General features: G+C 38.1%; 1 protein-coding gene across 3 annotated transcripts in view; it reads right to left on the reverse strand.

The window, feature by feature from the left end:
* Positions 1-15,082, reverse strand: part of kcnip1b (Kv channel interacting protein 1 b) — a 37,066-nt gene extending 21,984 nt beyond the window's left edge. For 2 of the 3 annotated variants that reach the window (XM_082548572.1, XM_082548574.1), the window contains exons 1-2: positions 14,916-15,082; positions 14,289-14,514 (exon numbers count right to left, since the gene is read on the reverse strand). In XM_082548572.1, coding sequence (XP_082404698.1) covers positions 14,289-14,376 — 88 coding nt within the window. In that variant the 5' untranslated portion in view covers positions 14,377-14,514; positions 14,916-15,082. Of the gene's footprint in view, positions 1-2,406; positions 2,786-14,288; positions 14,515-14,915 lie in introns of those variants that run through there. The other variant, XM_082548573.1, reaches the window with a different exon arrangement.
* Between the last annotated feature and the right edge of the window lie 1,155 nt (positions 15,083-16,237).

The raw sequence follows: 16,237 nt of genomic DNA on the forward strand, positions 1-16,237 counted from the left end.
GAAAAACAAGAGACAAGAAGGAGAACAGCAAAGGGCAAAATGGGAAAACACAGAATAACACCGAGAAGAAACGAGAGCTGAACTGGGCTCAGAAGCACAGTCAGCAAAAGAATATGTTGCCTGAGGGTTTCAAAAACCTGTTGAATATATCATATCATATAACAGAATTATTTGATCGCAGAGTAAGACTCAGACAAAGAAATGCTGCAGACTTTTGCAGTGAGTCTTGTTATAAATGGTGCAACAACTGCTCTGCATGTGATCACTTATTAGCATGTAATGGAAGAAGGTGGGAGACGCTGAAATGGTGCTGATAATTGAAAGTGCGTGTACATGCTTTCTTACGCAGTCAGTGGCAAACACTGCAGCACTAATGAAAATGAAGGTCATGTAGAAGTCTATGGGAAAATTACTCTTGGTTTTCCTTATAAATTTATGGTCTTAATCACTAGTTTCAAGTCATAGTTGAATCTAACATTATCTATCACATCATCTTGTAAAGTATGTCCTATAGGCTGATGTTATATTTTGATTAGGAAGTTACTACCATATGAGTGTGCAGTGTCCCTCAGATCTGCCTCCTTCTCATCACATCTGGTTTTGGAAACACCAAGATCAAGGCAGACACTTTTTACAGTTCTGCATGCTTTGACTTTGGCATGATCTTGCTTTCTTCTTCCCTTTTTTCTTCTTTCGTCCTCTTAACTTCACGGAAGCAGCCGACTGCCCAAACAGCTAGCCTTGTTCCAAATATAATCATCCTACCAGTTTATCTAAAGCCTGCTACTTATGAGATTATATCTGGTTTCTTTAATCCAGCAGCCTTCTGGTATCTGTAGCCATGAGGACAAAAGTTGAAGAAGTCACTGAGCCGGGTCAAAATCATAGTCCCCTACGTGATTCCTCACAAAACCCACAGCAGGCTGTTTGGTTTTGCTTTGTACAAAAGCTGACTGGGCTTTGGAAGTGCTGAATGCTGCAGGAAGAGTGAGGAGAACTGTTTCCCCTACCGTATTGTGTGGACAAGCCCCCCCAATCCTAAGAACACATTTTGACCTGAATGTTTTTCTTGATTTGCGACCGCAATCTCTCTGCGTGTTTCAAAGTTTTGTTGAAAGTTTATACAGGACCTTTTTCAAGACAAACCAGGTATAGCACAGATTGGCTATACTGGTCAAATATATACCAGTTATATTAGGGCATTAGAGAGATAAAAACAACAAGCCCTCTTCCTCTTAAAATAAGTTATATGATTTTGTGTATATATATATATATATATATATATATATAGCATTTATGCATACTCAGTGATGAGCAGTATTGCTAGAACAAGCTATATTTTGTATCCTACTTGTAGCTTACCTCTGAGTCTCATTTCTTGTGTGGCTGTGGTCCCTGTTTATCCCCTACAGGATCAGACTTTATCTGTCCTATCTTACATACCTCCTCACAGCTGGCACCACAACGCATTTTTTAACAGACCACTTACTTAGAGCTAAAAACAATCCCTAGATGACCTGCTTTGCTGAAAGGTCATTTAAAGGCTCTTATCAAAACACAGACAAGCGGTTTCATCCTATCTGCATTTAAAGCATTACCCTCATACCGTGGGGCATTTCATCAATGTCTTTTTAAAAAGTCATTATTTTGCTGCCTTTTCATGGTTCTAATCTCGATCTCCCGCTGCCATAAATTCATCATTCAACCTGGTGGAGTATGCGCTCACACTCTCCCTTTATGCCCCTACAACCCAGTCTCCATGACAACAGGCTTTTCAAGCATAAGGCCAGGGAGAGGTATGATATGTGAGCTGCGTGTTAATTCAAGTGCCCAAAACCTCGCTCCCTCCGTGTTTCTGTTTCGCTCACTCACTGGCGCGTTCGATGGGCATGCACCAAACACACACAGGCATAATTACAGAGACAGAGCAGTGATTTTGCTCTGTTATTTTCAAGGACATCTTTCTTCCATCCTGTTGTCTCTAAATCATTATCTCCGCACAAGTGCTGTACCTCGTCACTGAACGTGAGTAAGAGATGCTTCACCCTCCACAATACTGCTGCCACTTCTAGAAGTAAACATTGTAGATTTCTGTTTGAGAAAACAGAATCAGCACTACTGGCTTTTCATTAAACCTATGTAACATTTCCACGATTCATTATCCACTTTTTTTTCCCCTTTAACTTCATAGTTCAATTAATTAAATCACTTGGCAAAAACAGGGTGAAAGCATAAAGTCTCTTTGCATTGGATAAGCAAAGAAAATAACTAAAACAAAGACATATCATGATTGGCAGCTGGTGTACAAACACTACGATCTTAGTGTTACTGTCAGTTTGGTCTAGCTTTCTGTTGCTCTTTTTGTCTCATCTCCATCTCTTCTCTTTGTGACTAACATCGACGTACCTCTAGATGGTCTCCGCTGTTTGGTTTGCATGGTCAAAGTGCCCACCACTGCACCCATGTTGTCACTGTGGAAGCCAGGCCGGCCAAAACAACCCAGAGAGTAATAGTCCCTCTATTTACTTCACGATTTTGTCAGCCTGTCGTCCCGTCGCTGCCTCCCTCCACGGCTCTGTACCTTACAGGATTTTTTTTTTGCCCCTGTCAAGTCCTTTCACTGGGTCCAGATCTGTCACGGGGGGACGCTTCTCCTCTTTGAGCTGACTCTCTTGAATTTCTGATCCCTGTCTCCAAAGACACACACACACACTCACACGCACAAGCTGCTCCTGCCTCTTTGCGCCACTCCCTCTGTTCTGTGCCTCACTCTACTCATCTGTCAGCCTTTACCCCCCCACTCTTTCGAGCTCCCTGCCTCCTCATGCCCTTGTGGTATTGTAGAGTGGTGTAGTCACTAATAACGCTTACTGACATGTGAAGTGTGTGCATTTAAAGCACACACGTGTATTTTCTCAACCCAGTGGTTACTACTCCAAATGAGCAATTTGCTCCCTGAAGTGTGTACCATAATGAGGATGTAGCTATATGTAAGACTGCCCACTTGGGATGGCATTTGTGCATGCCTATGTTAACTCACCACAGGATAAAGGAGCACATCTTTTTCTCTATCTAGAAAGAATTAAAGTTAATTGTGAGATTTTGAAGAAATATTTTTAGAAAAAAAAACAAATCAAATGTGCTACAAACAAGAACATTTGTATTAAACGGTGCCAACGAATCTTCACAGAGTGGACTGCGTGTAACGTGGGATGGAAAGCTGTGGGGGTGAGTGATGCTTGTTTTCCTTCAAACTCAGAAAATAAAGCAGGGTTGCTGGATTGCAGCACAAACAACACAAGCAACAAAAAATAGCTAATCAGTAAAGCGTAAAATTTAGATTTCACTGTGGATTTCTGCAGGAGAATTCAAATGGTCTAAGTTTATGGAAGCTACTTGAAGGGCAGTTAGCTCAGTCTTTGTAAGCTGCTTGTAAAAACATTGAGATACACACAGAAAAAATGTGAATGATATTGCATCCAATCAAATATTCTACTGGCGGCCGACCAAAAAATGTATTGCCTTTGTCTCGCTCCTTGTTTGTGTATGTGTGTGTCTGTGTTTGTGCACGCGAGGTTCAGAAAACCCTCTCACACTTTAAAAAATTCATTGAGGGCCATTTTTTCAGTGCTGTTTCAGCTTTCTTGTTTCTTGAAAGTTGACGTCTATATGTTCTGTTCTGAGTATTTAAAAACAAGATCCATGAGCAAAAATGATAATAATGATGATCAAATCCACACTGTATGGGAGTACAGATTATTTTTTACAACCTAACTCTGGAGCCTGACCCTAGATCAGCTGTGCAGTTCAGTTTCTTTGTGTGGGTAGTGCTGAGAAAAAGAACTTAACATGGACTAAATAATTAAACATGAAGTCATGCATAATTCTAAAATAATTTAAACTTCTCTCAACTTAGATATTATCTGATGTAGCCGCTGGATCTGAAAAGTGAAGCAAATTTAAGGATTTTTTCTTAAGGTTAGAAAAGGTCAACTATTTTGGCTCCAAAAATAAGTCTGATTGCATGCCGGTCAATGAGAAAACGACCCTACTGCTTACTTTACAACCCCAGTAACCAGATTAGTAGCCCCAGCTTTTAGAGAATCCACAGTGATGTATGTTTTGTAAACTGTGATCTAATTTTGAGTAAAATAGATGATCATCATTGTATAGTCAATAAGATAAGTGACTGTATAGTGAATGGGGGTTATCAAGATCTACTGCTTACTTGGTGTCTGAAATCAAAAAAGCCAAGATGGTGAGAGCTGAGCGAGGGGCATTCTGCAAAACATTAAGGACCATCATGTTTTATATCAAGTGTCTGTCCTAAATTTTTCTTGTATCCCAGTTTCATCCATTCAAATATAGTCCCTCTGTATAGTGACTTTCATGTAATGATTTCTCTGCCTTCTTCAATGCAGTAGTATTTATTTTTCCTTCTTGGATAATTCAGGAAGCATAAAGAATTCGTAAACTGTGTCACAGATGTTTCTAACTCGTTTATAATCTTCACCAAAAATAACCTGCTTGACATACAGACAGTCACACTCACACACTTGCGATGGGAAATTAAGTATTCCGATTACTAAATAACCCGGTGTAATCCCTGTGACAGATGTTTGCCATCTGGAACAGTCTTAGTGCACCATATCACCCTGCACTATGACAGACATTCAAGGACGCTGCATTGCAGTCTGGCTTCATAATCTCTTCAAAATCTTTTCTCTAATTCACATACAACCCCTTCTACAAACAGTGGGAAGGACACACTTGGACCTTGTACACTAATCAGCCATTATTTATGATTTTATCAGTCATGTTGTTTTCCATTGCTACTTTGGTTAGTGTTTTTTTTTAAATAAAAATATGAGATGAGAGAGGTGTTATCTTTGGTTCTGAAACACAGCTGACACAACTGTTTGCTCTTTCTTGCATAGTCAGTATGCCCTGAGCAAAGCAAGAGGCACATTTGTGCACTGCCTATACTGTGTGTTTAGATTTAGTTGCTCCTGGTTCCAGTAAAAAAATCCCTTTATGCTTTTGGAAAATTACACGATTCCCTTATGAAAAACCCAACATACAGGCAGCAAAACCAAGAGATAAGTATACACACCCCTGCATCTGGTCTCTAAGATTGGAATAGAGTCCAGCCTGACATCCAGAACTAACCTGGGCATTGAGTTGCATCCCACTATATCTAGCCAGTACTTCTCAACTGCAAGAGCTCAAGCTCCTAACTCTACGGTGAGGTAATATTCCATGCCCCAACAACCACTTTCAACAGCTGGGGTTTGACCTGCCAGGGGCTCTGCCCTTGACCGCCACACAGCATACACACATTGCAGCCCAACATGGGCCAGTCCTCTTGTGGATTCATCAGATATCAGACATGCTGTAGGGATTTGGTGCATTGTGTGCTCGGTGGCTGGTTAAAATAACACATTCACAAGAAATCCTGTAATTTGAATGCAAATAATGATAGTGCACATGAAAGACTGTTCTTTTCACTGCCACATGTCCTTTTATTTCCCAAAGTGTTTCATTGCTCCATCTGCTTTTGGTATTCTGTATGAATGCATGCTCATGCACGCATTAAAGGCAGCTCATCGTTATCATTAAACTCCTCTTACTACTTCCTCTAACAGTTATTTCAACCTGCAATTGCCATGTAAATCAAGTGAACCAAATGATGATTGGACAGGAATCACTTTCCCTCCAGTGGGCTGAGACAGCAGTTTCAGACCTCATGTGGCTTTCTAGTCTGACTATGCAAGAACTTGCATCTTTAAATTATGTCGTCTCGTCTTCTTTCTTTAACCTGACATTCAGTTGTGTCCTTTTTAGAGCTACTACTGAGATGGGAATTATTACACAACAGCTTTTGAAGCTAGTATAGCAGCTTTCTGGAAAAAATGGGGACATTCCTGGAGTTTGTGGTGCTTTTCACTGTCAAGTAAATTTGTGTATATTAATTACTTTTGTTTCTTATGAAATACAAAATCAAATAAACTAAACATAAATGGGTAATATATATTTTACTGTTAATACAACTACATACTACTTATTATTAATGCCATTATTAATATAATAAGCTGAATTACAATGATTCTTTAGGATTCCATAAGGAACGTTTTAATAGAATAATCTCAGGAAGCCATCTCATATGATTTCAAAGTAAGTATGTTTATTTTTTTATATATGATAATACAAATGTTTAAAAGGAGATACTTTTAAAATTAAATCCTATCTTCAAAATGTACGACTCTTATGAAAATTAAGAATTAGAAATGCATTTGTTGTAAAGTAAAATTAAATGGATGGATGGACCTGTACACCTGCAGTACCTTCATGGCCCACCAGATGCCATCAGCTTACACCTTGGGAATCACTGATTTAATGCGTCATATAAAGATTAATTGGATGGTATCATTTTCAAGGTTTGACTGATGATTAAAGCTTGTTTTTATTGTAATAACTATTTATTAATATAAGAATACAAATTTAAGCTTTAACTTTTAAAGATTTAAGAAAAACTAAGCCTGAAGACTGTGTCTTATTAGAAAGCTGTGGCTCAACCTTTGTGTGTATCTGTGACAATATGATGCTAATTGTAATCCAAACACTGAGACTGGAGTCACTTATCTGTAATGAATGCTATATAACAAATCTCAGTAACATTTGAAAATTGTTAACAAATTCACAGTATGGTGAATAAAATGTTAAGCATCTAGATTTAAGTGTCATTGTTTGTTGTCAGATGTGATAACAAAGATCAGATTGGAAATAATAAACTAAAATACATGATACAATTATTATTGATGAAGACTATTTATCATATGTACTAAATTTGAAAGCGTTTTTATTAATTGTGGTTATTATTATGCATTCACCATTAATGAAGCTGCTTTGGCTTTCATCACATCTTTTTGATTTACCTGTATTTGATGACTTTTGAATCTTTAGGCAAATACCCACAGCTCCCCTTTTTGCCACTTTGAAATGTGTATTAAGTTATCTGTGAGTGCAAAATGATGCTTTATTTCAGGAGGCTAGATAATAATAATAATAATACTAAAAAAAACCCCCGAAAATGCATCAAGCATCTTGAAAACAGACTGTCACAAATTTAGTGTGAATGTTCTTACAAAGTGTTTTTAACCCTGCAAGACAAAACCCATCAAAAATAGCCAGAAAATTCAGATTTTTTGGAACTGAGATGTTTAATAACCCCATAACAAAATCCACAAAAATCATTTTGCTATATCATGTTGTGTGAAATTATTATATATTTATTATATATTTTTTATATCACATTTGATACATTGGAGATTTTTGGCACCTTTTTGTTACCAACAATGTTAATTTTAGACAAAAAAAGAATTTTGTCCATAACGTTTTGAATTTATGGCAAGTATTGATCATGATACAAAGTGCATTAGAGGGTTAGGTTTTCTCAGCAGAGAACTCTAACACATGAGCTCAAGTTTCTAATGCTGTGGAGTTACTTGTTAAACGACAGATGGCAGCAGAGCGTAACAGTTCCTGATGCAAGCAGCAGCTCATGTCACCATTCAAAACAAGTTTTGCTCCCGATTTAATGCATCACATGCAAAAATCCTCAGGGAACTACTAAATATGAACATGAAAGAGGAATTCCACAGAAATGTGGCTGAGCAAACATAACCATACTGTTCGCTGGATCGAATAGCCATCTAACCATAGGAGATTCTGCATATAAATACCAAGTAGTAAAACAACGTGGCTGGACAGGAGTAATGGTGGGGCGAAACACGTACACACCCACGGAGGAGGAAAGAGCAAGAGATAAAAATAAATCTAGAAGAAGACGGTTACATAAAAGTATGTAGTGAGGTGATGTAAAAAATTAAAAGCAGAGACACACACTGTCAGCTCCAATCCACTGATTCTACAGTCACAAAAAAAGGGAAAGAATCAGAGGAGAAAGATTTTTTTTTTTAAGGAAGATGGTTGTAAAACCGGAGCTTAATGCCAGATAACTCTTATGCGGGTTTTGAACAAAATAGATGCTACGTTAGAAGAGCTTGAGCCATAGATTTGAATCTAACTCTGCAGTGTGTGGTGACAGAACCACTGCTGCAAGGTTATGCTCTTAGAGGACACATGTGACTTGTAATAGTGAGAGACAGGTGCAGCATGAGGTCGGGTAGGAAAGGTTTCTGTCTTTACCTGCACTCTTCGTGTTTTCAGGACCTGGGTCTACACAAAAGACAGTATAAATCTATTGTGTTTGTTGAACCATGCATTTTTTTATGTGCTTCCCCAGATGTGTCTCGTTTCCCATATCTAAACAAAGATGATTGTCAGTTTGCATGATTGCATGATGTGAACTAAATTTTAAAAGTAGATGTTGAAGTTGTGATAAAGATAATCTTTACCTCATGAGTTTGAATATAATGGCAAATTTAATTTTATGGGTATAGTTTTCTAGGTCCATAGTAAGCTGTGGCTATAGTAAACTATAAACTCTGTAGTTTATTGTGTGAGTGTTGGCAAACAATTACAACAACAGACCTCATTGAAAACATGCTTACAGGGAAGAAGCTGCTTGCAAATGATCCATCCATCCTTCCATCTATCCATCCATTTCAGCTCCTACCTAGGGCCGTGGAATGGGTGGAGTCTATTCCATCTTTAAAAAAAAGACATGCAACCACAAACCCACCTACAGCCTACATCTACACGCTAACTGAATTTCAGGAAACGTGATAGAGATGGATCATGAGCAAAGGATGGAAGTTTTAATTCTTCCAAGCAATCTAAAGGTGATTGTTTCGTAGGTACAAAACTTTGCTTGTTTACAAAAACAGCAGGGACATTTCAGACGCCTGCTTTAAGCAACAATGCCACAATTTTTATCTCGAAATAGAGGATATATATTTTCATGCAAATTGATGGGGTAGTGTTGAATCTATTTTTTTTTACCATTCAGATCTGGGAGTGGTCTTGTGGTATTTAAGAAATGATATTGTTTTAATTGTGAAATTCTTTTAAATACATTCAACGTTAAAAACACAGACATTTTTTTCCTAAAGCTAAACTGTATGTCTGCTGTTGTGGTTAAACAACACATCAAAAAAAAGTTTGAAATAGTATTTGTTAAAAGTTGTCCTTAATAAAATTAAATCTGTGTGCTGTTCCAGTTTCCTTGTCAGTCATTCTGTCAAAGTCCCGTCAGTTCAAAAAGAGGTTTTTCTTTACTTTGTCAGGTAATGCACAGCATCAGATTTCCCATTAGGTTTGACATTCAGATTCCCTGGATGTTGCACTACAACATCAGTACGTCACAGCAAAATATATATAACTCACTCAAAATATACCTCACAAGTCCCTCCCTTTGTCTGAGGCCTTTTAGCTGGTTTCTCACGTGCTGTAAAATTCGAAAAAGTTGCCTCTAGCTGAATGTTTGAGGCTGCACTCTGCCATCTTGCTTTTAAAATGTGCTGTGAGAGGTCACTGTCTCTTTTTATAACAACAGGGAGGACAGCCATTTTTAAATGTGCACTAACATGAATGCAAGGTCAGAGCAACTGTCAAAACACTGAAGCTACTAGTGCTACTCCTTTGTATCTTTACATGGAAACTATTTTTTTTTATTTTACAAGGAAAGCACTATGTAAAGAGCATAAAGTACAATGTAATGTTAGAAACAGGAATAACAGTAAGTCAGCTGCAGCCCCGAGGCATATCATAACTACTGTATCCTCACTTGGTTTGCAATGTTTAAAGGTCTGAGGATGAATATGCATGCTGCTGAACTTAATAAGACTTAAGGCATAAGACTAAAGATAAGACAGTTCATTTTTGTCTATAGTGTATGCAAGGAAAAATGCAAAAAACAACATAGAATATAGCTGTTAAAATAGCTCTAAATAGCTTGCTTGTGTGTTAATGTTTATGAGAACATATGTGCATGTTTTCATGTCTTCATCCGTGCATACTTTAGCATGCGGTCTTCCTCTGCCGCAATCTGGAAGCAAGTGCTTGTGAAATCTGATTATAATTAAACTGTGCAGAGGAAGGGCTCAAAGCTAAACAAGACATTGTTACTTCATGCTGTAACTGCACATTACAAGATCAACCCCCTCCATGTAAGCACCAAAATCAAATTAATACCTATGATGTTTAAAACTTTGAATAATGTTTGTTATCATTCCTCCTGTGACCCTGAATTGGATACGTGGAAGAAATATTATGTTTGCCTGTGTTTTTGCATGGATGGATAGTTGTGCCTGTTCATCTTGAGCTATGGCAATGAGAAACTAACATTGTATAAATGTAAAAATTCCAAAGGTTTAAAACCCCCACTGTGGCATAAAATCATAGATTTATTAAATCCCCGTTTAGACCACTTAAATGTATTTTGACCAGTGGCTCTTAATTAACTCTGTGACATTTAATTATGAAGCTAAATGAAGACTCGGCCCTTATGCTGCCCAATGCGCACGCATCTTAACTTTAAGTCAGTAAAGGTCAGCGAAGCACAATAGAACATTTTGGACAGAAGCAACAAATGTCCAGATGCACAGTATCAAGCAAGTGGATGCTCAACATAATTTACATTACATTTGATCAGTTATGCATCCTTTAAGAATGCAAAGAAAAATATAACTAACGTCTACAAATAATGAGAGAACCAGATATCATCTTGATAACCAAGTCTGCTATAAACTGTAATCCTTCGTTCCTTTGGTAAAGGATTAGCTCCTAACCATAAAAAAGTAGGTTTGGGATTGTTTCAGTCAAATAGCTACGTTATGCGATTGTGTTGCATGACCTAGATAGTCAGCCTACTCACTGCCATGAGTTGGTTGGATAATTTTTAGAATAGCTCAGCGGCTGACTAAAACACCAGTTTATATCACATAGGTTCATGCTACAAAGGATTTACATACTATTTTTTCTTCTTTTTTTTTTAACATTGCAGATGAAAAAACACTGGACAAACACTGCACATGTAACAGAGTAAGTAAGATTTTGGTTAGTTCATTATTATAAACCTAAGCCTGGCTGGATTCCTGCTTAATTCAATGAAAAACATTGAGCTTGTTGCTCCTGTAAATGCATATTTGCATTTGTAACACAAACTGTGGGAAATGTGTCAACAGATTCATCCTTCATTATGCATGATAGTAGCTGTTTATGTGTAAAAACGTACAATTCAGGCATCATGCTGTCATTGTCAGTTTGTTGACAGTATCTGATGTGTTTCTCAGTTTGCAAGTTTCTTTCTTTGCCCTGTGAAAAATCAATTTCTCAGAGTGCTTATGGCTGCAAATAATTTAGAGGTAGATAGTAAGAGTATCCAAATGCTTCTAGATGGAAAAGTAAAGAAGTGGTAAAAATACATAAATTTGGAATTTGTGGCCCACAGCGAGTGTTAAAATGAAGCGCTGCCTGCACCTGCACAAATATTTTATGCTCCATACATGTGCGTAGGGTGAATTTTAAATTTATATCAGACCACAGGTTCTTCTGAAAGTGAGAGCAGTACTGTGTTTGTGTGTGTTTTTTTAGTCGTGACATACTCGCAGCTGCACTCTGACATCGTGACTCAGCGTTTCATTTTTGCAGCTTAGGTGAAAAGTAACTTTTTAACTATAACTGAGAAAGGGGCAGAAAAAGCAAACAAGCACTAAAGCATGATGAATAGAAGAAGTTTAGAGTACACCACAGCCTCAGCCTGTGAGCTATGTGCAGATGAGAGTTAAATGACCTCATCATTTAACTCAAAGCCACTCAAAGCATGCATGTCATACAAGAAGGAGAATTTCCTGGCGTTTGTTTTACTTGTGTTTTTCTGCACATGTGAGTCTCTATAGCAAAGCTTACTAGATGTAGATGAAAATTAAAAGTATACAGATATGTCCAAATGAAATATTGACATATCTGAAATATCTTATTAGCTAAAGATAAGTCACATAATTTATGGAAGGTCAATTTTTTTTTGTAGGTGGTCCTCAATAATAACCAAAAATGTAATCATTTTTGGTTATTATCTCAAAATTTTGGGTTTGCAATCTCAAAATTTCAACTTTTTCCCTCAAATTCAAAAGGTTGATATACCTAACCCAACACCAACTGTTAACACATGTAGTACTGTAGTGACGTTTATGCTTCAGCACAGTAAGCTAACACAGTAAAAAACAGCATTTTTATGCAACCTATAAGAAACGCTAAATTAGTATCATTCAGGTTTTTTTGCAAGACACTTTACAAAAATGTAATTTAGCAACACATCATACATAGATCAAAGATTGAAGAATGATTTAAAAACAATGAAGAAATATATGACATGTAGGGCTTGAATGTGTAAGTTACATTTCTAGTGTATCAGTTCCCATGTTCCAGACAGTTACATAAAGCTGTGTGAATAAATAGCAACATTCAAAATGTTTGCATTATTTCCTTAACTTGGTTTGGTTTATCTGCTTTTACAGCTTTTATGCTTAGGTCATATTAATGCAGAAATTTAAACACAAAAAAAGTACAAGGGATTCATAAACTCTTTCCTGCAACTGTAGCAAAGCAAATGCTCTGTAATTTTTAAAGACACGATGACAGAACATGTGCCTCTTGCTTAATAGACCACACAATGGCTCAATCGTGGAATTCAAATTAAATCTATGTCAGAAAAACAATCCTATTACAGTCTTAATATGAACTTTCAGCGGAATGAATGATGGGATCATAATTTGACAGATTTCTGCTGCTAGGCTTGGACTAACAGGCACCCCTTTCTTTTCCTGTTTTTCACTCGGTGTGGATTTATGCCATCATTGCATTTCAATTCTGTGTTTTCTCTCCACCGCATTTTCTCTTTGTACCTTTCTACAAGTATCTCTGGCTTCTTGGCTGTAAGTTTTGGATCTGCAGCTACTAGCCTCACCGACCTGTCCAGTATTGATTGCTTGTTGTTTCTCACTGCTCTTCTTTTCTCCTATAGGCCTTCTTATTCCAACACTTGAGCCTACAACCACTTTCACATACGCACTGCAGGCCTGAACCTTGTTAGGACTATGGCACCACATTTGGGTAGGTATTTGGCTATGCAGTGTGAAAGATTTAGGAAACCTGTGGTTGTATGCAACAAAACAAAACAAAACAAACCCCCCCACCAGGCTTAGCCAAATGGCTCAAACATCGCTTTTGCAGATTCTACGGGAAAGAATTGCAGACTTTCAGCTACATGCTGTAGCTGTTTTCTGTCACCAGGGGACAGTGTCACAAATAACTGATCTGTGGGCTACACACAGCGTCATCCGAGTTGTGCTGTCTCCTGAGCAGTCTATTCGGGCGGCTTCTTCACAACCCACACAAAGTATTTCCAGTAGTACGAAGCGAGCTATTTCCTGTTGTGTTTTGCATGTGGCTACTGAATTATGTTTCGTAGGTACGCTATAACCATAATCCTTTCTGAAACCCTGCACTATAACCTACAGCGTAACCTACTCTGTAAGCTGATGTGTCCCTCCTCAGGAATGTTGCGACATATTGCATCGACTACACCTGCAATGTGATCTGTACTGTCACTTTGTCCCGCTCATTTCTGGATAATTCTTCTTCTGCCACCATTTTTGAAATAGACTGGAGCGAATGGATCAACACCATCGTCAGCTGATGTTTTGGTGGTGAAATTGCAGTGCAAATGGGGCTCACCGCGGCAACAGTATCTGTCGCTTTCATAAGCTATGTTAAAGGCTCTACGTTAAGTTTAACACAGACGTATAAATTATGCTTGAGAAAGGTAGAGGCAGTGGCAGATGGGTAGGCTTTCTTCAATATATCTTTAGGAATCTTTGAGCTTCTTTAATTAAAGCAAAACTGAGTGCTATTAGAAGGCAGCTGAAATCTGTCACTGATATAAAGTACAACAAACAGGATATCAGAAAACAGGGACACTTACTAGCAAATTATTTTAGATCAACTGCAGGAAGACAACATTAAGCTGATCAAAGCATTGCTTTGTAGGGGGCGAGAGAGAGAGTGGTGGTGGAAAATGTCCAACATCCATCCACTTTTTGCCAAGTGCTTGGTGACAGGGAATACTCATTTTTCTATATCAAGTAAAGTTTGGCCTAACTGTTCAAAGGCAATAATAAACTATCTTGTGATGTGTTGCCACATAAAGAAAAAGGAACTGAACTGAATTCACATGCATACACAGGAGTACCCATAAGACCTCACTGTATCTAAGTTAGCTAACACTCAAGAGGCTCAGAATACGTGAGTGCATCAGTACAAAGTACCTTTTGTGAGGGTTCCTGAGACCAATCTCTGCAGGGACTGGATTAATTTGAGCACCCCCTGTCTGCAGCGGCTGGTACAGCCAGCCATCCTGAGGTAGATGCAGTGGCAGATGGGTAGACTTTCTTCAATGTATCTCAAGGAATGTTTGAACTTAATGTTTCCCGTGATTGTTATCACAAAAACGAATCTGCTTCATGTGACATCATGAGGTCCTTCAAGCAGCTCCTTGTGAAGAAAAGGGATACGATTAAGCCTTTGCTCCACAGCTTATGTGCAAGACAATTTTACTTACAATATGCTTCCAAGCTGTCACACATTAGTACCTAAAGCACTCAGGCGTGTTCCACTCTCTCATTCAGAAAGGCATGCAGAAACACTCAAAAGAAAAATATACAAATATACACAAGCAGTACCCAAACAACTAGAAAATGTTCAACATTTCCTGTTCTCTGGCTTCAGACCTTTACGTTAAACTTTTTAAAAAGCAAAGTTGCTTTTCACAGACCAAAATAAGTGAGAAGATAAATAATTAAAAGGACTCTAAAAGTAGAACACAAAGCGCTTCGCCCCCCTGGAAGTTCTGTCGGTCCAAGAAAGAGCAGAAAACCTCATGCAGTGCTTCTTACCTCCTCTGTCAGTTTGTCTCATCACTTCTTTTCTTGTCCTCCACTTTCCTTTACCTTCTGTCCTGTTAGTTGTTCTGACTGTTGTCCCCTTGTATAATATTTTGGTGTAAGGTTTCCCTCTAAACTGCAGTGGGAACCCTGCGGCTGTGATCTGTCGAGGAGCTCTGCTCTGGTGCTCTCAGCAGATCTGTACTGCAGAGAGCGCCAGCAGCCACCACTATACCCACCCTGCCTCCTCGATGCTCCCTCCTCCTGTCTCACATTCTGCTCTTAGTCTGGTTGATGTGCTTTATCTTACCTTTTTCTTGATCCTGTATATTTGCACGATACACCAACTGGGCTGAATCAATCAAAAGAAACAAATAAAGGTTAAGCATGGTGGATTATAACTGGAGCACTAATTCAATGTATAAAAGGTTCCATACGGAGTTTCCAGATCCTCTCCATGTTGCAATAACAGAGCGCTTTATATTAAAGTGGGCACTCTTGGTCCTCTGCAGTTACACTCAGTGTATTAAAATGTAACCTTTTCCTAATAAAACATCAGGAATGTGTTTTAAAGCACACGTGTGCTTCATGAAGCCAAGACTTAAGCCTGGAATTTTAATTGTATGTGAAATACTATTATTTTGACCTTGCAAACAGCTGATTTATTTAATTCAGTTATTTGCATTGAGATTTTTGAATTATTAAAAAAGTGATGTTTTTTATTTAGCATAATAAAGTGTTTAAATATTATTATTATCATAAACCTTGTCGTACCCATTAAAGATTATTTTTTGGTGTAAACAGGTAGGAAGATGAGAAGATGATACTGTGCATTCGTGTGTTATAAGGTTTCCCAGAATGTATTCAATTAAATACCATGCAACCACATGAAACAAATGGAATAAAACTAAATTAGGAAATGACATTAAAATGTATAATGAAACAGCAGCTATACCAGAACACTATTACCTGATCACCTTCATCGTGTTCATCATTAACCAATATGGAGAGTAACATGCACAGACTGCATGCACATTTTTGTCACTTTCTTAATCAAACTTCTATCAGAAATGAGACTAAATCCTTGCTGAGACAGAACCACGCTCTGTGCCAAATTCACTTTCAAGCAAGCAACACACAGTAGTCTACTCTATCTCCAAATGACTCCAAAACAGGTTATGTAAGCCTGGGAGTTTGCTTTTGGAGACAGAGCTTTATGTTTCTCACTCCAGTGACCTGGGGAAATGCTCAGGGAGAGCATGACGCAGTACTTCCTCTGTCTGTGTTTCTCCCCCCCCATCCTGTCTCGTCTTTATTTAATGTTTACAGATTCT

This window comes from Aulonocara stuartgranti (genome assembly GCF_965226115.1).
Source record: "Aulonocara stuartgranti genome assembly, chromosome: 10".
Lineage (NCBI taxonomy): Eukaryota > Metazoa > Chordata > Actinopteri > Cichliformes > Cichlidae > Aulonocara > Aulonocara stuartgranti.